Source organism: Ranitomeya variabilis, chromosome 1 (assembly GCF_051348905.1).
Source record: "Ranitomeya variabilis isolate aRanVar5 chromosome 1, aRanVar5.hap1, whole genome shotgun sequence".
NCBI classification, from domain to species: domain Eukaryota; kingdom Metazoa; phylum Chordata; class Amphibia; order Anura; family Dendrobatidae; genus Ranitomeya; species Ranitomeya variabilis.
In genome coordinates this window covers 773,294,354-773,322,096 of record NC_135232.1, presented here as the reverse complement: position 1 = coordinate 773,322,096, position 27,743 = coordinate 773,294,354, and the positions used below count along the sequence as shown (strand labels likewise).

The window sequence follows — 27,743 nt, the reverse complement described above, 5'->3', positions numbered from 1 at the left end:
ACTGCATGAGCCGCACACAGCCTCCATATATACACTGCATGAGCCCCACACAGCCTCCTTATATACACTGCATGAGCCGCACACAGCCTCCATATATACACTGCATGAGCCCCACACAGCCTCCTTATATACACTGCATGAACCGCACACAGCCTCCCTATATACACTGCATGAGCCCCACACAGCCTCCCTATATACACTGCATGAGCCACACACAGCCTCCTTATATACACTGCATGAGCCCCACACAGCCTCCTTATATACACTGCATGAGCCCCACACAGCCTCCCTATATACACTGCATGAGCCCCACACAGCCTCCTTATATACACTGCATGAGCCCCACACAGCCTCCTTATATACACTGCATGAGCCCCACACAGCTTCCCTATATACACTGCATGAGCCCCACACAGCCTCCCTATATACACTGCATGAGCCCCACACAGCTTCCCTATATACACTGCATGAGCCGCACACAGCCTCCATATATACCCCATGAGCCCCACACAGCCTCCTTATATACACTGCATGAGCCCCACACAGCCTCCTTATATACACTGCATGAGCCGCACACAGCCTCCATATATACACTGCATGAGCCCCACACAGCCTCCTTATATACACTGCATGAGCCACACACAGCCTCCTTATATACACTGCATGAGCCCCACACAGCTTCCCTATATACACTGCATGAGCCCCACACAGCCTCCTTATATACACTGCATGAGCCCCACAAAGCCTCCCTATATACACTGCATGAGCCCCACACAACCTCCTTATATACACTGCATGAGCCCCACACAGCCTCCTTATATACACTGCATGAGCCGCACACAGCCTCCATATATACACTGCATGAGCCACACACAGCCTCCTTATATACACTGCATGAGCCCCACACAGCCTCCTTATATACACTGCATGAGCCCCACACAGCCTCCCTATATACACTGCATGAGCCCCACACAGCCTCCTTATATACACTGCATGAGCCCCACACAGCCTCCTTATATACACTGCATGAGCCGCACACAGCCTCCATATATACACTGCATGAGCCCCACACAGCCTCCATATATACACTGCATGAGCCCCACACAGCCTCCTTATATACACTGCATGAGCCCCACACAGCTTCCCTATATACACTGCATGAGCCCCACACAGCCTCCTTATATACATTGCATGAGCCCCACACAGCCTCCTTATATACACTGCATGAGCCGCACACAGCCTCCATATATACACTGCATGAGCCACACACAGCCTCCTTATATACACTGCATGAGCCCCACACAGCCTCCTTATATACACTGCATGAGCCCCACACAGCCTCCCTATATACACTGCATGAGCCCCACACAGCCTCCTTATATACATTGCATGAGCCCCACACAGCCTCCCTATATACACTGCATGAGCCCCACACAGCCTCCCTATATATACTGCATGAGCCCCACACAGCCTCCTTATATCCATTGCATGAGCCCCACACAGCCTCCTTATATACACTGCATGAGCCGCACACAGCCTCCATATATACACTGCATGAGCCACACAAAACCTCCCTATATACACTGCTTATTGCCCCCATAGCCTCATGTCACCCCCATATGCCACACCATGTGCAGCATGTCACCCCCATATGCAGCACCATGTGCACCTTTTCACGTATTTTTTAATTATTTAAAAAAAAACGCTGTGAGGTCCCCCCCATTTTTGACAACCAGCCTTGCTAAAGCAGACAGCTGGGAGCTAGTATTCTTATGTTGGCAAGGAGCCATGGATATTGAACCCCCCCCCCCCCCCCCCCCCGGCCTAAAAATAGCAATTTGCAGCTGCCCAGAAAAGGCACATCTACTAGATACGCCAATTCTGGCGCTTTACCCGGCTCTTCCCACTTGCCCTGTAGCTGTGGCAAGTGGAGTTCATATTTGTGGTATTGATGTCACCTTTGTATTTTTAGGTGACATCAAGCGCATGACTTAGTAATGGAGAAGCTTCTATAAGACACTTATCCATTACTAATCCTATAGTTACATGGTAAATAAAGACACCGCAAGTATATTGTCTGCTATAGCCAGCTGTGAGTTTTGCCTGGCTGGTTATCAAAAATACAGGGGAGCCCATGCCGTTTTTTTTAAATGATTTATTTACAGAGCAGGAGCCGTCTAATGAATACACTCATCATCCGCTCCTGCTTTCGCTGTTATTAGCGGTTTCGGATGATGGGAGTAGTTGTCCCGTCTGCTGATACCAGTGACCGGAGGTTATCTTTATACTTGTGATCACAGCTGCGCTCTTACGCTGTCTTTTGACAGCGTGGGAAATCGTGGCTCCCTGACCAGCGGGGATGAGTTCACCGCCGATCAGAGGCTGTGTTTGCCGTGCTGTCATGACATATGACAGCTTGACAAACAACCTGTGTTCGGCAGCCGAAGCCGAATAGTAACACGGACTTCCTGATGAAGTCCGTGTTCAGTGTCCATGCCCGAACAGTAGGTGTTCAGTACGGACACCGAACTTCACTGTTCGAGTTCGCCCATCTCTACTCCTGAGCTCCGTCCACATGTGATCACTTGCATGCTGTCACTGCAGACTTTTGTCCCAAGTCCAGACAACCCCTTTAGCGGGAGATCTAAGAGATCAGAAATATCATGACATGATCTGCGACAATAGTGGCATCCTATGACAGTGCCACATTTCTGGCTCTCCATCATGACCTATGCTACCACCAGTATTGTCTATGGCGAATACATGGCTGTGAGCCTGATTGATGCATCTGCCTACAATGGGTGCTGAATCACCTAAACTCTGTAGATTTGGATGGGTGCCTACATACTTTCTCCCATTTAGTTTATTTCAATCAAATAACAAGATAATTCACAAAATGAGAAAACAAATTGAAAATAAGGCATTTTCATTACAGTTCTAAGCATGACGAGTAGTCTGAAGATTGTAAGATAATTCTCTTTTTCCTTCGCAGTCCGCATCGGCTACAGCTTCGTATGAAAATGACATCCACGAGGCTCATATTTCTCCATGATTGCTTGTCACCTTACACCGGCTGAGAGTTGCACCTGTCTCTGTATATTTAGCCGTCTGCTGGGTGCCAGCGGGGTTTGGACATGTAGTGTGGATCTGAAATCTTAAGGTAAGAGACACCTTTTTCTTCGTATTCTTCTCAAATGACTAAATTTAAAATGAACATATGAAATCAATGTTGAGAACCTTTTAAGGTAGCAGAAATGGAGCTGGGAAGCATTGAAGAAGCTGGTAACCCTGTGCGAGACAGATATTGGATCTATATTTAGGAAGGTAGCCGGCTGAAGCTGCCCGTCACTTCACAAACTCCTTAAAATGCAGTGAGCTCTTCCCAGAGCAGAAAAACAGTCAATTTTCTACAAATGTCAGGTTTGGTCCTCAGATGTCATAAACTCATTTACTTACTTTCTATATTTTCTCAATGGTCAACATCTCATTGAAATCCCGCTTGTACAGTAACGTATAGTTTCTCTTGGGTAGGTTTACATTAGTTATTATTTCTCTATAGTTCAGTATGTCTGCCAGACCTTTACTCAATTTCAAAGGCGAAATATGTTTTTCTTCTCTCTTGTTCCTATTTTGACCTTTCAGAGGGGGATGGTGGACTCTAGAAGTGTGCACAATGAAACGGACACATTGCCATAGTTTGGGAATATTCACACAGTGAGTTCTTGTTATGATTGTTTGTTTTTTCCCCAAAAAACTGCTTCATGACCACACAGTGTTATCACAGCTTTATCAATCGGCTCTATCCAGCTAATCGTTAATATATTATTTTAAAACCACTTCTGTTTCCATACTGTTATACATTATATGGAGAAAGGTATTGGGACAACTACACATTTATAGAGTTTACGACATCCTGTTAAAATTCTGGAGCTGGTCCCTTTACAGCTATGGCTTCTCTTCTGAGAAGGCTTTCCACATGATTTTGGAGTGTCTGTAAGAGTTTTTCCCAGTCATCCAGTGGTTTAATTGTGAGATCAAATACTGATGTTAGATGAGAGGGCCTGCTGCAGAATCTCTGTTCTTATTTTTCCCAAAAGTGTTTGATGAGTTGAAGTCAGGGCGCTGGGCAGGCCAGACATGTTCCTCCACACCAAACTCACCCAACAATGGATTACTGGACCCTACAAAATTTCCCTAACTGTTCCCGTAAAGTTGGAAGCATATGATTGTCCAAAATATCTTGATATGCTGAAGTATTAAGCTTTCTTCTCACTGAAACTGCAGGGCATATGCCAACCCCTGAAAAACAACCCAAAGCATTATCCTTCTTCCACCAAACCTCACACTTGGCACAGTGCCGATTGGCGATAATTTTCTCCTTGATATCACCAAACCCAGACTTCTCCATCAGACTGCTAGGTAGTGATTCTACCTTCCTAGAAAACATTTCCACTTTTCCAGAGTCCAGTAGCAGCATGCTTTACACCACTCCATCTGAGGCTTGGTGTTGTGCTTGGTGACGGAAGGCATGCATGCAGCTGTTCGGCCATGGAAAGCCATGCCAAGCAGGTTCCAGGTCCAGTTTTTGTGCTGATGATGCCAGAGGAGGTTTGTAATTTTGCAGTTATGGAGTCATCCACATCTATCATTCATCACTACAGCCACTTTGGCGTGCTCCTATCTACAGTCCCTTGATGAGCCCTTTTGGGAGAGGGCGAAACACGTAGGGACAGGACAAGAACACTGGGACAAATGATAATATATGATCCAGATAAGTGACCTATTATGGTGTTTTCTGCAAGATAAGTTATTGCATTATGAACCATGACTTGAATACTATGGCACTAGGTTGTGCTGTCTTCGGTGTGTGGACATTGAGCCTAATATGTTTGTGACTCTGACCTATTTTGGCTTATTTAGCAAGCTGTTTTGTATTTTACCACAACAGTGCGGCATTAGTTTGCCCCTATTTGGGACAGTAGGATTACAAGGAAAAAAAAGGTCTTGTAATTTGTGACAGACTATAAATTATCCAGCATGTTAATTAACTATTAATAATGTTAACATGAGGGCACTCTAGTGAGACTATGAAATTAACAATTTTTTGATATTTATTATGATTTACCCAGTATGCTTTTTTGTGATATCAATGGTGACCTCAATATCTAATGGCACCTTAATGACACTGGGTTATGTCATGGTTATCAGGTGTCAATGCAGTAAGTCTCTATCTAACTTACCATTTATGCTGGCCTGATTATTGAGAGTGATTCTATTTAATCACGAAATAGTCGATTCTTTTGAGGCCGCAGTCTGATATTTATCGCACTTTTTGCATTTTTTAGTTAGTTAGAGCCTTGTGTGAATGGTGTTGGGTTTGGGCGTGGGTAGCTGTTAGGGATACTTTAGGGTCAGGACGGACAGTCGACGAGGAGTGGGGGCGCCATATCGACTTTAGGGTGCCAACCTCCACTGTCAGGAAGGGTAAGCTTACTAGGAGCCCTTCAGGGTCACTCTTGGCTTCACCCAGCCCTGGTGTTGGTAATATATATTTTTAAATCAAAATTTACTATGAGGATTTTAGTGTATGTCTAATAAAAGGATTTTTTAAGGGTTTTTTCTTGTTGTGGTTTACCAGTTATGGAGTCAGCACTTTGCAACCGTGCACTGAACTTTACATCATGTGCCACGTGGGTTTAAAACAGTTCCACTTTTCAGTAACACCACTCATGGTGGGTAGTGGAACATTTTGGAGGAATACATTTCATTCAATGACTTGTTTCTATGGTGGCAGCTTATTACAGTACTAAGGCCAAATTCAGTGATGAACCATTGTTTCACAAATGTTTGTAGACAGACTGCATGCATTTTAATACACCTGTGGCAATGGGACTGAATGAATAACCTGTAGTTAATGACTATGAGTTTTCTCCATAGAACCCATATAGTGCATGTTTGGCTACTACTGATATATCTGGTGATACATTTCACCATTCTGATGACGACTTCCTTTACATGTCAGCCACATATAACATATTAGTAAAGTTGCAAATGTATCCTCTTGATTTTGAGTTCTGGCTTGTCTTACAGGGTATGTGCAGATGATCAGTAATCGCTGCAGGTTGGACCCTGTGTACTTGTGCAGTGGCCAGATGTTACAGCATAGTGGATGGGATTTTAAGAAATCCGATGTCCACTGTGCGTCCAGAGACGCCCGTGGCTCACCTGCGGAGAAGGACATGTGGCGCTTCTTTCCAGAGTGCAGCATGTCTGCAAGATAAATATCACCCGTACAATGTATTGGGACGCGGTGATTCCGCACGGATCAGTGATCACATGTGGATTCACGAGCATTTAATAGACGCCCGTGCTTTGGATGCAGTGGACATGTGCTCTGTGTACACAGCGCTGCCAGTTTCGGATCATTACCCCGTTACCCTAAATCTTCGGTGTCTTCAGCTCCATTGGAGCGCTTACCATCGATGCTGTTCATGCCTCTATAGCGCTGGCGAGTGACATCAGCGGTGTGATTACATGACCTGATCATGCTGCTGACGTTGCTCTAACTGCGTGGGCTGCGCAATGTACTGCATGGGCTGCGCAATGTACTGCGTTGGCTGCGCAATGTACTGCGTTGGCTGCGCAATGTACTGTGTGGGCTGCGCAATGTACTGCATGGGCTGCGCAATGTACTGCGTGGGCTGCGCAATGTACTACGTGGGCTGCGCAATGTACTGCGTGGGCTGCGCAATATACTACGTAGGCTGTGCTATACACTACGCATACATATTCTAGAATTCCTGATGCGTTAGAATCGGGCCACCATCTAGTATACAATATACAGGAGGAGATGACATACAGCAGGTATATACTATTTACAGGGGAGATGACATACAGGTATATACTATATACAGGGGAGATGACATACAGGTATATACTATATATAAGGGAGATGACAAACATGTACTGTTGTGGCCAAAAGTATTGACACCCCTGCAATACTGTTAGATAATACTCAGTTTCTTCCTGAAAATGATTGCAAACACAAATTCTTTGGTATTATTATCTTCATTTAATTTGTCTTAAATTAAAAAAACACAAAAAGAATTGTCCTAAAGCCAAATTAGATATAATTCCACACCAAACATAAAAAAAGGGGGTGGACAAAAGTATTGGCACCGTTCGAAAAATCATGTGATGCTTCTCTAATTTGTGTAATTAACAGCACCTGTAACTTACATGTGGCACCTAACAGGTGTTGGCAATAACTAAATCACACTTGCAGCCAGTTGACATGGATTAAAGTTGACTCAACCTCTGTCCTGTGTCCTTGTGTGTACCACATTGAGCATGGAGAAAAGAAAGAAGACCAAAGATCTGTCTGAGGACTTGAGAAACCAAATTGTGAGGAAGCATGAGCAATCTCAAGGCTACAAGTCCATCTCCAAAGACCTGAATGTTCCTGTGTCCACCGTGCGCAGTGTCATCAAGAAGTTTAAAGCCCATGGCACTGTGGCTAACCTCCATAGATGTGGACGGAAAAGAAAAATTGACAAGAGATTTCAACGCAAGATTGTGCGGATGTTGGATAAAGAACCTCGACTAACATCCAAACAAGTTCAAGCTGCTCTGCAGTCCGAGGGTACAACAGTGTCAACCCGTACTATCCGTCGGCGTCTGAATGAAAAGGGACTGTATGGTAGGAGACTCAGGAAGACCCCACTTCTTACCCCGAGACATAAAAAAGCCAGGCTGGAGTTTGCCAAAACTTACCTGAAAAAGCCTAAAACGTTTTGGAAGAATGTTCTCTGGTCAGATGAGACAAAAGTAGAGCTTTTTGGGCAAAGGCATCAACATAGAGTTTACAGGAGAAAAAAAGAGGCATTCAAAGAAAAGAACATGGTCCCTACAGTCAAACATGGCGGAGGTTCCCTGATGTTTTGGGGTTGCTTTGCTGCCTCTGGCACTGGACTGCTTGACCGTGTGCACGGCTTTATGAAGTCTGAAGACTACCAACAAATTTTGCAGCATAATATAGGGCCCAGTGTGAGAAAGCTGGGTCTCCCTCAGAGGTCATGGGTCTTCCAGCAGGACAACGACCCAAAACACACTTCAAAAAGCACTAGAAAATGGTTTGAGAGAAAGCACTGGAGACTTCTAAGGTGGTCAGCAATGAGTCCAGACCTGAATCCCATAGAACACCTGTGGAGAGATCTAAAAATGGCAGTTTGGAGAAGGCACACTTCAAATATCAGGGACCTGGAGCAGTTTGCCAAAGAAGAATGGTCTAAACTTCCAGCAGAGCATTGTAAGAAACTCATTGATGGTTACCGGAAGCGGTTGGTCGCAGTTATTTTGGCTAAAGGTTGTGCAACCAAGTACTAGGCTGAGGGTGCCAATACTTTTGTCTGGCCCATTTTTTGAGTTTTGTGTGAAATTATCAATGTTTTGCTTTTTGCTTCATTCTCTTTTGTGTTTTTTTCATTTAAGACAAATTAAATGAAGATAATAATACCAAAGAATTTGTGATTGCAATCATTTTCAGGAAGAAACTGGGTATTATCTGACAGAATTGCAGGGGTGTCAATACTTTTGGCCACAGCTGTATATACCAAGGGGAAAATGAGAGGTGTGAGGTGAAAATGAGGTGTGAGATGAAAATGAAAAGGTGTGAGTGCAAAATGAGAGAAATGAGGGAAAATAGTGGAGTGATCGGAAAATGACAGATGTGAGGTCGAAATGACAAGTATTAGGGGGGAATGAGAGGAGTGAGGGGGGAATGAGAGGAGGGGAAAATACGAGGTGTGAGGGAGAAAATGAGAGATGTGAGGGGGAAAATGAGAGAAGTGAGGTGCTAAAAGAAAGGCGTGATGGGAAAATAAGAGAAGTGAGGTGCTATAGCTAATCACAGATATTTACCATGCCCAGGCAACGCCGGGCTCTTCAGCTAGTATATTAATAAAGGAATACTACTTTCTCTTTCATGTTTTACCCCTACTTTTATGTTAATATTAGGTTTGGGCATAGCTATAATCCTCTACACAAAGAGAATGAGAGCACATCTCGCCTCTTCTAGCTTGGAGCTCTGGGTTTGGACCTTTATTTTCACAACAGCTTTTATCTCAAAATGTAAACCCAATGACTATTACTACCTACAGTATTTCCCCATAACCTTGTGGTTGGAGAAAAAAAAAAAACTGAATTCCAGCCAAACAACTTGAGCCAACAGAATGTCTGCCCACATTAAAAATAACTTCTCTTTCTTTTTAACTTCACGATCTTTTTTTGTTGACTCTTCCTATTGTGTACAATATTCATCACAATAGAGGCAAATTCAGTGTTGTGTATTCAAACTATATGGTGTCTGAACATAATCCATTGGATAAATTGCTTTCATCCTTTTTCCCATTTAGAGTCATCTATATTACTTTTTAGCAGCATTTTCAGATTCACTTCTTTTGCAATACTTGTTTTTGCTATTTTTGTTTAGAAATTTCCTCGTAGCACTAACTAGTAAACTTCGTTTCCGCCTTTAAAAAGGTCGTCTGGTCTCATAAGTAAAGTCTCCAGTCAAACTCTTAGGCTGTGTGCACATGATGCAGAATTGGTGCGGAATTTTCTGCACAAAATCTGCATCTTCTGGCAGAATCCGCAGCTGCGTTTTTGATGCTTTTTTTGCGCGTTTTTGATGCGTTTTTTGTACGGATTTTCTGCAGTTTTTACCACTGCGGATTTCTATTAATGGAGGGGTGCAGAAACGCACAAAAGAAGTGACATGCACTTCTTTGAAATCTGCAGCGTTTCTGCGCAGATTTTTCTGCACCATGTGCACAGCTTTTTTTTTCACATTGATTTATATTGTACTGTAAATCACAGTGCAGATCTGCAGCGTTTCTGCAGCAGAAAAAAACTCTGCAGATCTGCATCGTGTGCACACAGCCTTATTTCCCTGTATTCTCCGTGTGGATGGAATGACTGCATGTACAGTGGGGGAAATAAGTATTTGATACACTGCCAATTTTGCAAGTTTTCCCACCTACAAAGAATGGAGAGGTCTGTAATTTTTATCGTAGCTACATTTCAACTGTGAGAGAGAAAATCTAAAAAAAAATCCAGAAAATCACATTGTATGATTTATAAATAATTAAATAGCATTTTATTGCATGAAATAAGTATTTGATCATCTATCAACCAGCAAGAATTCTGCCCCCCCCCCCCCAGACCTTTAATTTTTCGGTAAGAAGCCCTCCAACTCTGTACTCATTACCTGTATTAATTGTACCTATTTTAACTCATTACCTGTATAAAAAAAAACAATCTGTCCACACACTCAATAAATCATTCTCTAACCTCTCTACCATGGCTAAGACCAAAGAGCTGTTTAAGGACACGGGGACAAAATTGTAGACCTGCACAAGACTGGGATGGGCTACAGGACAATAGGCAAGCAGCTTGGTGAGAAGACAGCAACTGTTGGCCCAATTTTTAGAAAATGGAAGTGTTACGCTCATGCCCTGACTGGGTGGCGTGAGCGAAGGGATTGTGGCCCCACTGTGCCACAAACCAGACTACCCTGGAAGGGGCGTGACTAAGCAGCTACCTTGGTGTTCGCTGAAGCCTCTGATGGTGAGGTCAGACTTGTGCGGCAGGTAGCTGCCAGGTACCACTCCAGGGCTGCATCTGGCTGTTGCAGCTGATCCAACTGAGGGACTGAACACTATTAACAGGTGGGAGCAGGTATGGACGAGCACGACTGGTACTCTGGCGGGCACGGCTGGCACACTCTGGTGGTCACTGCTGGCAGGCGGGCATGGCTGGCACTCTGGCAGGCGGACACGGCATGGCTGGCACTCTGGCAGGCAGGTGGGCATGCAGGCGGGCACAGCTGGCACTCAGATGGAACGGCTGGCACTTGGGCGGGCTGGCACGGCTGGCACTCGGGCGGGCACAGCTGGCACTCGGGCGGGCACGGCTGGCACTCGGGCGGGCATGGCTGGCACTCTGGAAGGCGGGCACGCCTGGCACTCTGGAAGGCGGGCCGTCACGGCTGGCACTCTGGAAGGCGGTCGGGCACGGCTGGCACGCATGCGGGCACTTTGGAAGGCAGACGGGCACGGCTGGCACTCTGGAAGGCAGGCAGGCACTCTGGCAGGCAGACGGGCACTGCTGGCAGGCGGCACGGCTGGCAGGTGGGCACGGCTGGCACTCGGACGGGCACTCTGGCAGGCAGATGGACATGGCTGGCACTCTGGCAGGCAGGCACGGCTGGTACTCTAGGCAGGTAGGCGAGCACAGCTGGCATGCTAGGCAGGCAGGCGGGCACGGCTAGCGGTACTGGAACTGGTTCGGGTAGGACAGGAACATAGGCAGGTACGTGTGGGATAAGGGAACAGGTAGGGACCAGTTCAGAGTAGAGGCATAAAGGAACAGATAAGAACTAGACTGGAGGGACAAGGACACACAGGGCGCGAAGTGAGAGAAGAGCAAAGCCGCATGATGCGGAGAGCAGGACAGAGCCACCGGAGGCGAATTGGGAGAAGAGCAGAACCACAGGAGGCGGGAAAAGAGCAGAACCGCAGGAGGTGGGGCAAAGAGCAGAACCGCAGGAGGTGGAGCAAAGAGAAGAACCGCAGGAGGCGGGGCAAAGAGCCGCAGGAGGTAAAGCAAAGAGCAGAACCGCAGGAGGCGGGGCAAAGAGAAGAACCGCAGGAGGCGGGGCAAAGAGCCGCAGGAGGTAAAGCAAAGAGCAGAGCCGCAGAAGGCAGAGCAAAGAGTAGAACCGCAGGAGGCGGAGCAAAGAGCAGAACTGCAGGAGTCGGAGCAAAGAGCAGAACTGCAGTAGACGGGCAAAGAGCAGAACCGCGGGAGGCAGAGCAAAGAGCAGAAGGAGTGAACACACGGAAACACACAGCAGAATAGGAAAGACTACAGACAGGGATACAAATGGAAACAGGTGTAGGACTAGGTTCAGACAAGGTCAGGAACGGGACAAGGCACAGAAACAAGGATTCAGACCAGGGTATGAAGCCCCTGCTGGGTGACTGAAACAAGAGACACAGGTACAGGCCAGGGTATGAAGCCCCCCTGGGTGGCTGACACGAGAAACACAGCAAGGCAGGACCTGGCAACTCAGCAGCAAGACACTAACTGAGTAAATACGATGCTCAGGCATCACCCTAGGGGTGGGAATGCTTTAAGTACCTGATGCCTCTTGGCAATTGGCAGGGGACACCTTAGGAAGGTGCAGACAGTCACTATAAGAAACAGGAAGTGCCAGGGCCACCGCCGTAAGCATACAGCCAGGAGGTATGCAACAAGCAAGGACATGAGGCCCAGAGCATGGAGCCGGCAGAGGATAGAACTCACAGCATGGCCCGGAGTGGTGAGTAAGAAGGGAGATGGGAAACCATGCAGTGATGCCGGCAGGGATGTTACAGGAAGAAACACAAGATGAGCATGCTCGGGTGTTATCTGAGTATCTTGGGCATACTCGAGTAATATGTTTGAGTCCCCGCAGCTGCATGATGCGCGGCTGTTAGCCGCAACACATGCGATAACTGCCTGTTTGTTAGGGTCTCCCCCCATTTGTTACGGCTGTCTAACAGCCACAAAACATGCAGCCGTGGGGATTCGAACATATTAATCAAGCACACCCAAGATACTTGGATAACTCTATATCCGAGCACGCTCGCTCATCACTAATAGGCACATGACCACAAATATGTGTAAATGCAGTTATGTGATCGGCCACAGAGTGACTACAGACTTTTTTTCTCAGATCAGACCCCTTTAACCCCTTAACCCCTGGAGCTTTTTTCGTTTTTGTTTTTCGCTCCCCTTTTTTCCAGAGCCATAACTTTTTTATTTTTCCATCAAGCCTATTTGAGGGCTTATTTTTTGCGGGATGAGTTGTACTTTCGAACGATACCGTTGGTTTTACCATGTTGTGTAACAGAAAACAGGAAATAAATTCCAAGTGCGATGAAAATGCAAAAAAAGTGCAATCCCACACTTGTTTTTCTGTTTGGCTTTGTTGCTAGGTTCACTAAATGCTAAAACAGATCTGCCATTATGATTCCCCAGGTCATTGCGAGTTTATAGACACCAAACATGTCTAGGTTCTTTTTGATCGAAGTGGTAAAAAAAAATTCCAAACTTTGCTAAAAAAAATAAAAATGTGCGCAATTTTCCTATAACGGTAGCTTCTTCATTTTTCGTGATCTCGGGTTGGGTGAGGTCTTATTTTTTGTGTCCTGAGCTGACGTTTTTAATTGTAACACTTTTGTGCAGATACGTTCTTTTGATCACCCATTATTGCATTTTAATGCAATGTCGTTCTTTGGCTCACTGCCGGAGCCCACCTCAAAGCGGGGGATACTGCCAGCTAACGTACTATTCCATCAGCTGGCAGAAAGGGGTTAAAAGGAGTTCTCCCTTGAAGAAATTAAAGAAGCACTCCCATCAAAATTTTTATCCTTTTTCATCATATTATATCACACTGTATACTTACATTTGCTCATTTTACCCTTCTACCCAGTTAATTCTTCTCTTTTCCATTAGGTGTATGACATCACATGATTAAAAACTGACTAGCTGAATCCTTGTAAGCTCTATGTAGGAAGTCAATTTTACCTGTAAGGGCTCCTACTCACTTGCGCGAGACTCAGATGAGTCTCGCACGGCAATACCCCGGCACTGCACCTGGTACAGAGGAGCGGAGTGTGCGGCTGCATGTTTTCCTATGCGGCCGCACGCTCCGATCTGAGTGCCCGGTGCAGAGCCGGGTTTTAAACATGCGAGACTCATCAGAGTTGCTCGCAAGTGAGTAGGAGCCCTTAATGTCATAGTTCCCTGCAAAAGTCTCCGGCAGATGGGAGCAGTTGGGTCAGGAGTTGAAGAGGGGAATGATAAACACAGGAGCCAGAGACTTCTTGTTTCTACATAGAGCATAGAAAAGAGAAGAATCAGCTGGGTAGAAAGGCAAAACGAGCAATTGTAATTGCACAGTGCTATATAATATGATGATTGCAATACACCCCACCTTGGAATTTTTTTGTGTTTTGCTACCTCACAACCTCGAAGTTTACAGTTTTTTTTTTTTTTTTTAGTGTTTGCATCACTTCATGTAAAGAACATACCTACAACTGTGAACATTTGGTTTTCTTTTTATACTTAAGCAAAAAACAAATAGGACAAAATAACTGAAAGCTTCAGTCTTCATTCACCCCCCTAAAGTCAGTACTTTGTAGAGCCTCCTTTTTGCCACAATAAAAGCTGCAAGTCACTTTGCCAAAGTCTCTATGCACTCTCCACATATTGCCACTGTGATTTTGCCCATTCTTCAAGGCAACACTGCTCCAGCTTCTTAACGATAGATGGTTTTCTCTGGTGAGAAATCTTCAAGTCTGACCACAGATTCCCAATTGGATTCCCGAGCTTTGAATAGGCCACTCCAAAACATGTACACGTCTCCCCTTAAATCACTTGGTTGTTTCTTTAGCACTATGATTTGGGTCATTGTTTTGTTGGAAGGGGAACCTCCATCCCAGTCTCAAATCACTGACAAACAATTGTAAATTTTACAAATTCAGACCAGTGTCACATTATGCAGTTATGACTGGGGAACGCTTCAACAGATCCCATTGATTCTGAGATTGTTTTTTTTTTCGTGACATATTGTACTTCATGGTAGCAGTAAAATTTCTTCAATTTGACATGCATTTATTTATGGAAAAAAACTGAAATTTGGCAAAAATGTTGAAAATATTGCAATTTTCAAACTTTTAATTTTCATGCCCTTTAATCAGTTATGTCACTCAAAATTGTTAATAAATAAAATTTACCACATGTCTACTTTACATCGCCACAATTTTGGATACATAATTTTTTTTGTTAGGAAGTTACAAGGGTTAAACGTTGACTAGCAATTTCTAATTTTTACAACAAATTTTACAAAGCCTTATTTTTTAGGGACCACCTCACATTTGAAGTGACTTTAAGGAGTGTATAAGACAAAAGATACCCAAAAGTGACTCGATTCTAAAAACTGCACCCCTCCAAGTACTCAAAACCACATTCGAAAAGTTTATTAATCCTTCAGTTGCTTCACAGGAACTGAAGCAATATGGAAGGAAAAAATAAACACTTATTTTTTTTTTCACCAAAAATTACTTTAGACCCGAACTTTTTTATTTTCACAAGAAAGAGGACCACAAAAATTGTTGTGCAATTTCTCCTGAGCATGCACATACCCCATATGTGGGGGAAAACCACTGTTTGGGTGCATGGCAGGGCTCAGAAGGGAAGGAGCACCATTTGAGTTATTGAATGCAAAATTTGCTGGATTAATGAGCGGATGCCATGTCACATTTGGAGAGTCCCTGCTCTGCCTAAAGAGTGGAAAGCCCCCACAAGTGGCCCCATTTTGGAAAGGAGACATGTCAAGGAACTTATTTAGATGTGTTGTGAACACCTTGAACCCCTAGGTGCTTTTCAGAAGTTTATAATATTGAGCCAATAACACATTTTTCCCACAAAAAGTGTCTTTTAGTCCCAATTTTTTTATTTTTACAAGGTAACAGGAGAAAATGGATTCTAACGTTTGTTGTTCAATTTCTCCTGAGTGTGCAGATACCCCATATGTGGTGAAAAACGACTGTTTGGGCGCACGGCTGGGCTCAGAAATGTAGGAGTGATGTTTTGGAGCACAGCTTTTGATGGAAAGGTCTACAGGTGTCATGTCGCGTTTGGAGAGCCCCTGATGTGCCAAAACAATGGAAACTTCCCACAAATGACCCCATTTTGGAAACTAGATCCATCAAGAAAAGTATATAGATGTGTAGTGAGCACCTTGAACCCCCAGGTGCTTCACAGAAGTTTATAACGTAGAGCCGTGAAAATAAATAAAATCACATTTTTCCCACAAAAATGTTAGTTTAGCCCCCAATTTTTTTCACAAGGGTAACAGGAGAAAATGGACCCCAACATTTGTTGTGCAATTTCTCCTGAGTATGCCAATACTCCATTTTTGGTCAATAACTACTTTTGAGGCAAAGTGTAAAGAAAGCTGAGAAGGTCAAAAGGGAAGAAGCGCCATATTGGAGTTAAGATTTTGTTGGACTGGTTTGAGGGTGCCATGTCACATTGGCAGAGCCCCTGAGTTGCCAGAACAGCAGAACCCCCATAACAGACACCATTTTACTACTACACCTCTCAATGAATTTATCTAGGGATCAAGTGATCAAATTGAAATTACAGGTGGGTTGCAGAATTTTATACCATTGGGCAGTAAAGAAAAAAATAATTACATTTTTACCACCAAAATGTTGTTTTATCCCCAGGTTTTACATTTTCACACTGGAAAATAGGTAAAATGGCACCAAAATTTGTCCCACAAATTCTGCTGAATATAGAAATACCCTGTATATATCTGTAGAATACTATTTAGCCATACGTCGAGACATGGGAGGGATGGCTATATGAGTATGTGCACACGTTGCGGATTTGGCTGCGGATTCGCAGCAGTTTTCCATACGGTTTACAGTACCATGTAAACCTATGGAACACCATTTCCGCAGTGCACATGCTATGGAAAATACCATGCGGAAATGCTGCGGTTTATTTTCCGCAGCATGTCAATTCTTTGTGCGGATTCCACAGCGCTTTACACCTGCTCCTCAATAGGAATCTGCAGGTGAAATCCGCACAAAAAACGCCGGAAATCCGCGGGTAATCCGCAGGTAAAACGCAGTGCGTTTTACTTGTGGATTTTTCAAAAACAGTGCGGAAAAATCCGCACACAAATCCGGAATGTGGGCACATAGCCTTTGCCTCCTGAAGAGCAGATTTTCCTAGAAAAGTTTGCATACTCCATATACAAAGTCCCTAAGTGCTAGAAAAGCAGAATCTACCCTCTAGTGAACTCGTTTTGGAAATTATACTCATTCTGGAATTTACCTACAGGTGTAGTGACGGATTTGACTCCATGCGTGTTTTACAAATAAAAGCAGTAGTGAAAATTGCAAACTGCCGTTGTAGTGACCAGTACGTTGTAGTGACCAGTACATTATGCCCAGCTCATGCTTCTGGACATACACACACGTAAATTAGGTGGGCTCTCATCGCTACAGAAATGCCAAATGTGGATGCTAAATGTGGTTTAGTTACACTGTGGGGTTCAGAAGGGAGAACAGCATTTGGATTTGGGAGCGCAGAATTGGCTGAATTTCTTTTGGGGAGCGAGGAGCCATTTCGCTTTTCCAGAGCCTTTGTGCTACCTGTAACGTGGAAGCCCCTATATTTCCATTTATAGATGATGGACCTGAGTGGGGACTTTTTTTGTGGATTAAGTTGAAGCCTTTATTGGGAACATTATGCATAATGTTTGGGATCACATCCTGTGCTCTGCGGTGACCACGTACTTTGGGGTTTCCATCTAAATCTCTGAGTGACGTGATTCAGATGAAACCCCCAAGAGCTCCATTCACTATAATTTTTTGAGGCTTCGTCACAAAAGAGGTGAATACATATGCACATGCCAATTTTTAGTTATTTGATCCCATATTTTTCTCACTTCACCCACTTAGACTATTTAGTGCATCAAACACAAATCAGATTACAACAGTATTGAAACACAGGTTGTAATGTAACAAAATAGGTAAAATGCCAAAGGGGTGAATACTTTCACAAGTCAGTGCATTATTTATCTATTGTTGAACGATCTCCCAAACACCTTTTTATGGTATCTGTTAAGGGCACTTTTAATATATAATGTAGTGTTTTTATAGATTTGTAGAATAAGCCCTGGTTGGGTGTCAAATGGAGAGTGGTGCTGGTGGTCCTGCTCTAATGGCTGGGATTGGCGGAAAATAATAGTTTGCCTGTCTGTGTAACAGTAACAATCATTATACACTTATATATATATATATATATATATATATATATATATATATATATATATATATATATATATGGAAGTACAGGCAGTCCCCCACTTCCGAACATTCGATTTATGTATGACTCATAGTTACAAATGTTAGTTGTAAAATAAAGAGAAAACTAATTCTCATCTAAATGCTCACCACTCCGGCCGCCATGCTGCCCTCCGTTCAAGTCTTTTTCCTTCTGCCATTGTGCACAGCATCTCTGTCCTCTTCACTTTTGGCAGGCTTCAGAGGTCACTGTGTGTTGTAAGGTTGTGACATCAAGACGTGTGCCAAGACCTTATGTTGAACAGTGACGTCCGAGGCCTGGACATAGCTGTAAGTCCTTGACCACAGTGAAGAGGCCGAAGATACAGCGTGCTATGGGGGGAAACGAGAACCACACGGCAAGCAGTAATGTGGTTGGAGAGGTCAGCCATGAGGTATGAGAGTTTTGTTGGGTTTTTTGCCCTCTCTGTTCCAATAAATTCGGGTTACAAACAAACCTACAGAACCAATGTACAGTAGTTCATCACCATGGGACTGCCTGGATCACCGTGCAGTATAGAAACTATCAAGCTTCTGTAACCAAGCCCGCTGTGTATGTGATATATTGAACATGATGCCCCGACCGCTGGGACCTGCACTGATTTGCAGAAAGCTGAACTTTTAGAATTTTAAAAAATTTAAATAATTTTTCCAAATATTAGTGGTGGAACAAAAAAAAAATTTTTAAAATATGGTATCATAGTAATCAAAACAATCGAGAGAATCAAGTTAAAATCCTATTTATACTGAATGATAAAATCAGTAAAAGCAAAATTAAAGTCAACAATGACAAAACTGGTGTGTTTCCGCCTCCCTAAATCCAATAGCAAATAATAATTACACAATACACTTTTGTACCCCAAATTAGGGCTGATAAAAATGAAACTTATTTTTTGAAAATTAAACCCGCATGTGTCTTAGTCCATCAAGTAAAGTAATAAAAGTATGGCTCGCGGAATGTGGCAATGAAAAAAACATGCTTATACGTTAAAGGGAACTTGCCATGTTGAATGAGCAGTCTGATCTGCAATATTCGGTTATGGAGCTGAAGAACAGAACAGATTGCTTTATGGTCGGGTGTAGAAATCATCTGCAAACCACTCTGTCATAATCAATGTACTTGATGGAACACAGCAGCCCCTGTACGTAGTTGGTGACCACTGCTGATTACGGAAGGTTGTCTCTAACGCACTCTGCCATCAATATTCTAGTCCTGGATAGTCCCTTTAAAGACTTCTCACAGTATTCAGATCTGCAATGTTCTTGTTCTGTTTCTGGTATGTAAAGAATGTTCACCATGGATTTCATCTTTTGCATGTAACACATATGGGGTTGTGGATTGGCTGCAAAATCTGCATCAGAAAAACTATTTCTTATCCAAATAATTCCAATTTTGATTATCCCAATTTGTATGCCCATCTTAATAAAAAGCCAGCCAGAGTAAGATGTGCCTAATTTATTCTCTTGCTGTGTAAACTGCCCCAAAGCCAAATCTATGCCAGATTTTGATGTAAATTTGAGTAAATATGTCTCTTTCTACTATGCTCCATTTTTATTTTTGGCAACCATGTTATAACCTCCCAATTCAGATCCTGACAACTCGATTGATATACCATTACTATTTACTAATTGCACCACTTCAAAATTTTTCTTGGTTTACACCCTTGACCCTAAAGTCACATGAGGTTTTTATGTTCTCTTTTTTTTTCAACAACAAGCAGCTATTTTTTAGATTACACCACGGGAAGTTAAAAGCTCTTATGTTTGCAAAATAACTGATTTTAACCACTTAAAGGCATAGCCTTGTTTGGTCCCTAAGTGCTCATTTGTTCTGTTCTTTTATATCCACTTAGATGACAGCACATACACTGCATAGCACGGAAAACACTATCTTGATTCCAGCCTGAGCATTACATAGATATATATGCACATGTTCAGGGTGTGAAAAAATGTTTGGCCGTTACATATGTCAGTGAGGTAGTTTGTGTACCCTATTAATAAAGCCCTACAATTTATCAAAACAGGTCTATGTAGCTAGTGCTCTTCGCTTCTTCTTCTGGCAGAGGCATCATGTGACTGTCGCAGCTCCGTTACATGAGGCCCAAGCCTCCAGTTTACATGAATCACTTTGTAATATCAAATATATATCCTCTGTGTTGATTATATCGCAGAGTTTAGTATCATCTGCAAATGTTAGAATGTTGCACTCTACATCGTCAATAACAAATATGCTATGAAGAAGACACCTCTGGTAACCCAATGTTTTCTGTGACCCAATCAGTATGAGTTTCATTAAAGGGAACCTGTCACCCCCAAAATCGAAGGTGAGCTAAGCACACCGGCATCAGGGGCATCAGGGGCTTATCTACAGCATTCTGGAATGCTGTAGATAAGCCCCCGATGTATCCTGAAAGATGAGAAAAAGAAGTTAGATTATACTCACCTGGGCAAGTGGTCCAATCCAATGGGCGTCGCGGTCCGGTCCGGGGCCTCCCATCTTCTTACAATGACGTCCTCTTCTTGTCTTCACGCTGCGGCCCCAGCGCAGGCGTACTTTGGCTGCCATGTTGAGGGCAGAACAAGGTACTGCAGTGCACAGGCGCTGGGTCTCTCTGACCTTTCCCGGTTCCTGCGCACTGCAGTACTTTGCTCTGCCCTCAACGGGGAGACAAAGTACGCCTCCGCCGGAGCCGCAGCGTGAAGACAAGAAGAGGACGTTGACGTAAGAAGATGGGAGGCCCCGGACTGCGACACCCATCGGACCAGACCGCAGCGGGACCGCCCCTGGGTGAATATAATCTAACCTCTTTTTCTCATCTTTCAGGATACATCGGGGGCTTATCTACAGCATTACAGAATGTTCAGCCATCATTTGCCTGCAGCTGTTAACCTGTTAAATACCACTGTCAATCTCTGACCGTGGCATGTAATATGCGCCAGCAGGGAGGCGATTCCTGCCGACGCTGGCAACAGAGAAGATGGAGAAATTACTTTCTCCATCTCCTCTGCAACTGTGCTGTGATCCTGTCATGCGAGAGAGGATGGCAGCACAGAGCACTGAAACTTGGCTCACGCTCGCAGCAGAGCTGGAGCCGAGGGTCATTAGGATATTGCATCGGATGCTCTCGCATGTGATATGCTAGTGAGACCCTTTAGTCGGCGTTCATAAGAGATCATGATTTTTGCTTTACATAGCACTGCTGATGCACTGCTGTACATATCACAAGCGATCAAATGATCGCAGCTTCAAATCCCCTAAGGAACTAACAAATAGAGTCAAAAGTGAAAAAAATGTTATAAAAATATGGAAAAAAAAAAACAAAGTTCAAATCACCTGCCTTTTGCCTTATTTAAAACTAAAACAATGAAATTTAAAAAAAAAAAAAAATACACATATTTGGTATAGCTAAGTTCGGAAAAGTCAGTTTATTGAAAAATCACGTGCAAAAAATGGTTTTTTTGCAGACATATGAGAGAACTATTGTAAATCATTAAGTTTTTAAGTGATATAATCAGTCATAATAATCTGTGCAAGTTTGTCCAGGATAAAAAATATAATCTACAGGTGCTTCTCACAAAATTAGAATATAATCAAAAAGTTAATTTATTTCAGTGCTTCAATACAAAAAGTGCAACTCATATTATATAGAGTCATTACAGAGTGATCTATTTCAAGTGTTTATTTCTGTTAATGTTGATGATTATGACTTACAGCCAGTGAAAACTCAAATGTCATTATCTCAGTAAATTAGAATAATTAACAAAAAATCACCTGCAAAGGCTTCCTAAGTGCTCAGAAAGGTCCTTTGGTCTGTTTCAGTAGGTTCCCCAATCATGGGGAAGGCTGCTGACTTGACAGATGTCCAGAAGACAGTCACTGACACACTCCACAAGGAGGGTAAGCCACAAAAGGTCATTGCTATAGAAGGTGGTAGTAAAAGGTGCAAAGCCTTGAAAGCATTGTTAAGAAAAGGTCATTACAAAATTTTGGGGAGATTCACAAGGAGTGGACTGTTGCTGGAGTCATTGCTTCAAGAGCCACCACACACAGACGTATCCAGGCCATGGGCTACAAGTGTCACATTCCTTGTGTCAAGCCACTCACGACCAATAGACAACGCCAGAAGCATCTTACCTGGACCAAGGAGAAAAAGAATGGGACTGTTGTTCAGTGGTCCAAGGTGTTGTTTTCAGATTAAAGTAATTTTGCATTTCATTTGGAAATCAAGGTCCCAGAGTCTGGAGGAAGAGTGGAGAGGCGCACAAGCCAAGCTGCCTGAGGTCTAGTGTGAAGTTTCCACAATCAGTGATGGTTTGTGGAGCCATGTCATCTGCTGGTGTAGGTCCACTGTGTTTTATCAAGACCAAAGACATTTTAGAGCACTTCATGCATTTAAGAGAATTTGTGTAAGAAATTAACATTTCCTCCCACATTTTATTGGAAAATGCATATTTTTTCTTTCCATTAAGCACTTGTAGGCTCAACAAACTCCTAGATGAATTCCTTGAGGGAGATAGTTTCCATAATGGGGTAACCTGTGGGTTTCTGCTGTTTTGGTACCTCAAGGGCACGATCAAAGCAACATAACGTCCACAATCTATTCCAGCGAAAGTTACTCTTAAAATGCCAAATAGCACTCCTTCCCTTCCGAACCTTGCCAGGTGCTCAAACAGCAATTTTTAACCACATATGGGCTATTGCCACATTCGGGAGGAATTGTATAATACATTTTAGGGTCCATTTTCTCCTATTGCCCCCATTGGAAATAAAAATTTGCAACCACAGCAATAATTTAGAGAAAAAAATGTAATTTTTCATTTTTTCATTCCACTTTGGTTTCATTCCTGTATAGCACCTGAAGGATTACATTTCCTAACAGTAGTTTATAATGAATAATTATAATAATTTTTGCATTTTTAAAAAAATGGCATGACTTACTGGGGTTCCTGTTATATTGGCACTTCAAAGTCACTTCAAGAGCTTTCTTACACTGGTGAGTAGCATCTGATGATTCTCTCATGTCGACTATAGCCTAATGTAAAGACGCATCAAAAGCATAGGATGGGTGTTTTGAAAGTATTGCCCAAATTTTAAGAGTCTCTATTCTGGTTAGCAAATGATGAACATTGAATCTCCCTCTGTTAATTCAAAACTCATCAAAAAGTGTAAGTCAAAATGGGTTTTCTAAACTAGTCTACTTTTCTAAATAGCATCAGTCTCCCCATTTAGTAATAATTTTGCAATGTCTAATCTTCAAACTTTTTGTTGTGTCACTCCCCTGTATGTGACAGCTGACACGCTGCTGTATCGGCCCTGGATGCTCTTGCGACCGATCGGGGACGATTAACCCCTTAAATACCGCTCTCAATCGCGACAGCGTAATTTAAGTTGTTACAAGGTGTCACAAGACCCCATTAGTAACCATCGGATTCAAGTGATGAGAATCGCTGGTCCCAATGGTTACTATGGTACCCTGAGGTCACGTGATGACCCAAGGGTACGGTGGCCTGTGAGATCCAGCAATAAGCTGGGTCTACAGGCTGAGTCAGGGAGTGTTAGGCTACTTTCACACTTCCGTCTTTTGCCCTCCGTCGCAATCTGTCGTTATGGACAAAAAACTGATCCTGCAAATGTGCTTGCAGGATGCGTTTTTTGCCCATAGATTTGAATAAGCGACGGATTGCGACGGATGGGCACACGTCGCATCCGTCATGCGTGTTTTGGCAGACGTGACACACAAAAAATGTTCAATGTAACTTTTTTTGTGCAACGTGTCCGCCATTTCCGACCGCGCATGCGCGGCCGGAACTCCGCCCCCACCTCCCCGCTCATCACACTGGGCAGCGGATGCGTTGTAAAACTGCATCCGCTGCCCACGTTGTGCTAAATTTAGCACAACGTCCGTCAGGCCGACGGTTTGCGATGGCCCCATACCGACGGAAGTGTGAAAGTAGCCTTAGGCCGGAGACACACTGGTGCGAGAGACGGCCGAGTCTCGCTGGTTAAAAGCAAGCTGTGGCACCTGCATTCCGGAGCTGAGCGTGCAGCTCCATGTATTGCTATGGAGCCACACGCTCCGCTCCGGAGTGCAGGTGCCACAGCTTGCTTTTAACCAGCGAGACTCGGCCGTATCTCGCACCAGTGTGTCTCCGGCCTTAGTGAGACACTGACTGCTCTCATGCACTGCTGCACATGAGTACAGCAGTGTATGTGACAAGTGATCAAAATCAAAAATTATGCATGTCCCACAGTGAAAAAGTGTAAAAAAGTGACAAAAATGTAAAACAAATTATATATACTCATGTATAAGCCGACCCAAGTATAAACCGAAGCACCTAATTATGCCACAAAAAACTTTGAAAACGTATTGACTCGAGTATAAGCCGGGTATGCATTGTCCCTTTATCCCCATCTTCTTATGCATGGTTCCTCATCCCCATCCTTGTCTGCATGGCTCCTTATTCCCACCTTGTCTGCATGGCTCCTTATTCCCACCTTGTCTGCATGGTACCTTATTCCCATCCTTGTCTGCGTGGCTCCTTATTCCAATCCTTGTCTCCATGGCTCCTTATTCCCATCCTTATCTGCGTGGCTCCTTATTCCCACCTTGTCTGCATGGCTCCTTATTCCCATCCTTGTCTGCATGGTGCCTTATTCCCATCCTTGTATGCATGGCTCCTTATTCCAATCCTTATCTTCATGGCTCCTTGTTCCCATCCTTGTCTGCATGGCTCCTTATTCCCATCCTTGTCTATATGGCTCCTTATCCCTATCCTTGTATGCGTGGCTCCTTATCACCATACTTGTATGCATGATTCTTCATCCCTATCCTTGCATGTGTGCCCCATGAGAATAGGATGGGGTCTTTTTATGCTTCTAACCTTCAATGCGCTCCCTTGCAGTATCTTGTTCCGATGCCAGGAGCTCCTGTGGCTGAGTGATCACGTGTCCCCGCTCATTAAGGGAATGAATATTCACCTCTCTCCACCCCTATGGTAGTCTTCCGGGACAATGACTCGTGTATAAGCCGAGAGTGGCATTTTCAGCACAAAAAAATGTGGTGAAAAACTTATATTATACTGCTTATATACGGTGTGTAAAAAAAAAAAAACCTCAAAAAAGCGCACACAAATCACAAAAATCCGCTTTACCACTCAAAACGCAGCATTTGTGATAAAACAAAATAAACAAAAAGTACACTTAATTGGTATCACCACATCCGTTACTACCTGTTTTATAAAATTGGCATGTTATTTATTCAGTATGGCGAACGCCATAAAAAAAATAAAGAAACAAGCTAAAAATTTTGCTTTTTCATCATAGTGAATAAAACGCAATCAAAAAGTCATATGTAAAAAAAAATGGTATGAACTAAAATGCCAAACCGTCTCGCAAAAGACAAGCCCTAATATTGCCCATTCGGCAAATAAATTAAAAAAAGTTACAGCTCTCAGAATATGATGATGCAAAAACAAATAGATTTTGCTAAAATATTGTTTTTAGTGTGTAAAAATAGCAAAGCATAAAAAAAAAATATAAATCTGGTATCGCTGTAATCTTACCGACCCGATAAACAAATCGGTCTTATGACTTTTACCGCTTGGTGAATGGCGCAAAAAATAAAACAACTGAATTGCTGTTTTTTGTTCATTCTGTGTTTGAAAAATCTGAATTAAAAGCAATCAAAAAAATTATGTACCCCAAAACGATACAAAAAAAAAATTCAACTCGTCCCACAGAAAAATAAACCCTTGTACAGCTCTGTTCCCCCCAAAATAAAAAGGTTACAGCTCTCAGAATATGGCAACAAAAAAAAATACTTTTTATAAAAAAATCATTTTTACTGTGTGATAGTAGGAAAACCTAAAAAAAAAACCTATATAAATCTGGTAACGCTGCAATCGCACCAACCCAAAGAATAAATCCACCTCATCACTTATACTGCACGGTGAACAATAAAAAGAGCTATTCTTGTACTGCTGTCTATTTGTTCATTCCACCTCCCAAAAATCAGAATGAGGCTCGGCTCACATTTATCCTACGCTCTCCGCTGAGCGCTTATGTTGGGTGTTCCATGACAGAACCATTCACTTAATGAGGCAGATGGAGTCACTTTGGACTGGTCTCTGTACCGGCAGTGTCCCATCATTTTAGGTGTCTTTTTAGAGAACAAGCTTGGACGACCACAGATCTATGCACACCTAAAAAGATGGATAACACCAGAGCAGACGCCAAACGGAGTACGAATTGTCTCCATCTGCCTCATTATGGTGGGTGGTTTCCGTTGGGGGTTTCGTCTGAATCGCACTTACCTTTCCACTTACCTATGTGACTGGCGCCTCACACAAGCCTCATCCATGTGCATGTATAGGCAATCACCCCTCTATGACTTGTAGAAGTGTGAGTGGTTGTTCCATCAGTATTTTGAACATGTGTGCCCCAGTCTTTATCATGGGGCTGCTGTATTCTGCAGTCCATTAATATTGTGACATGATGTTGGTAAGGACAACTGCTTTTTTTCTGTGATATATTTTTTCATTTCATTAATGTAAATGACTTTCATACCAACAAACCATAATCCGCCTATTGTAGAGCACTGCATAACCTTTTGATGGGTTTTGCCATTGAGATTTTCATAATTTTCATATATCGTAACATTTCCATATTCAATATGCTCAAGGCCACTTAGACAAGTTAAAATTCACTTACCGGTAGCATGAATATCCAATTGCAAATATAGACAGCTGTCATGGAAATTATTTCCTTAATCCACATAATTAAATACTCTAGAAATTAAATAGATCAACCCTTTATCAGGAACTATTACCGGTACTCTCTTCAATAAATAAGTTTGATAAGTTAGTTTTGATAAGCTTGATAACAAATGTTATCTTCTATGTTTTAGCCTCAGGTACAACAATGAAAAAGAAGCCAGAGCCCAAAAGTGTCGGACCTGTGAGAGATGAGGAATTTTCTCCCTGGAATGGAATTACCCTGAATAGATGTCTAGTTGTTGCTGCTGTTGCCGCTCTCCTGAGTATGGGATTTCAGGTGCTGCAAGGTAGGATGAACCAGTGCTTGGGATAAGTGGTTTCCTGCAACTATTGGAATATTGGAGCTATAAGTGCGTATAAAATGTTAAAAAAGAACAACATCATGTAGGAAAAATAGATGTAATAATGTTACAGGTGCATCTCACAAAATTAGAATATATTTATTTCAGTTCTTCAATACAAAAGTGAAACTCATATATTAGATATTCATTACAAATAGAGTGATGTATTTCAAGTGTTTATTTCTGTTAATGTTGATGATTATGGCTTACAGACAATGAAAACCCAAGTCATTATCTCAGTAAATTAGAATACTTTAGAACACCAGCTTTAAAAAATGATTTTAACATCCGAAATGTTGGCCTACTGAAATGTTCAGTAAATGCACTCAATACTTGGTCGGGGCTCGTTTTGCATCAATTACTGCATCAATGCGGCGTGGCATGTAGGCGATCAGCCTGTGGCACTGCTGAGGTGTTATGGAAGCCCAGGTTGCTTTGATAGCAGCCTTCAGCTCGTCTGCATTGTTGGGTCTGATGTCTCTCATCTTCCTCTTGACAATGCCCCATAGATCACTCTGTTTGTAATGACTCTATATAATATATGAGTTTTACTTTTTGTATTGAAGAACTGAAATAAATTAACTTTTTGATGATATTCTAATTTAGTGAGAAGCACTTGCAGATGAGACGCCTTAGGAGTAGTGATGAGCGAGTATAC

At 43.0% G+C, this 27,743-nt stretch overlaps 1 protein-coding gene across 1 annotated transcript in view; it reads left to right on the top strand.

The window, feature by feature from the left end:
• Positions 1-27,743, top strand: part of JSRP1 (junctional sarcoplasmic reticulum protein 1) — a 149,369-nt gene that overhangs the window by 82,736 nt on the left and 38,890 nt on the right. The window contains exons 2-3 of the mRNA XM_077271948.1: positions 2,993-3,160; positions 26,876-27,031. Coding sequence (XP_077128063.1) covers positions 26,890-27,031 — 142 coding nt within the window. The 5' untranslated portion in view covers positions 2,993-3,160; positions 26,876-26,889. The remainder of the gene's footprint in view (positions 1-2,992; positions 3,161-26,875; positions 27,032-27,743) is intronic.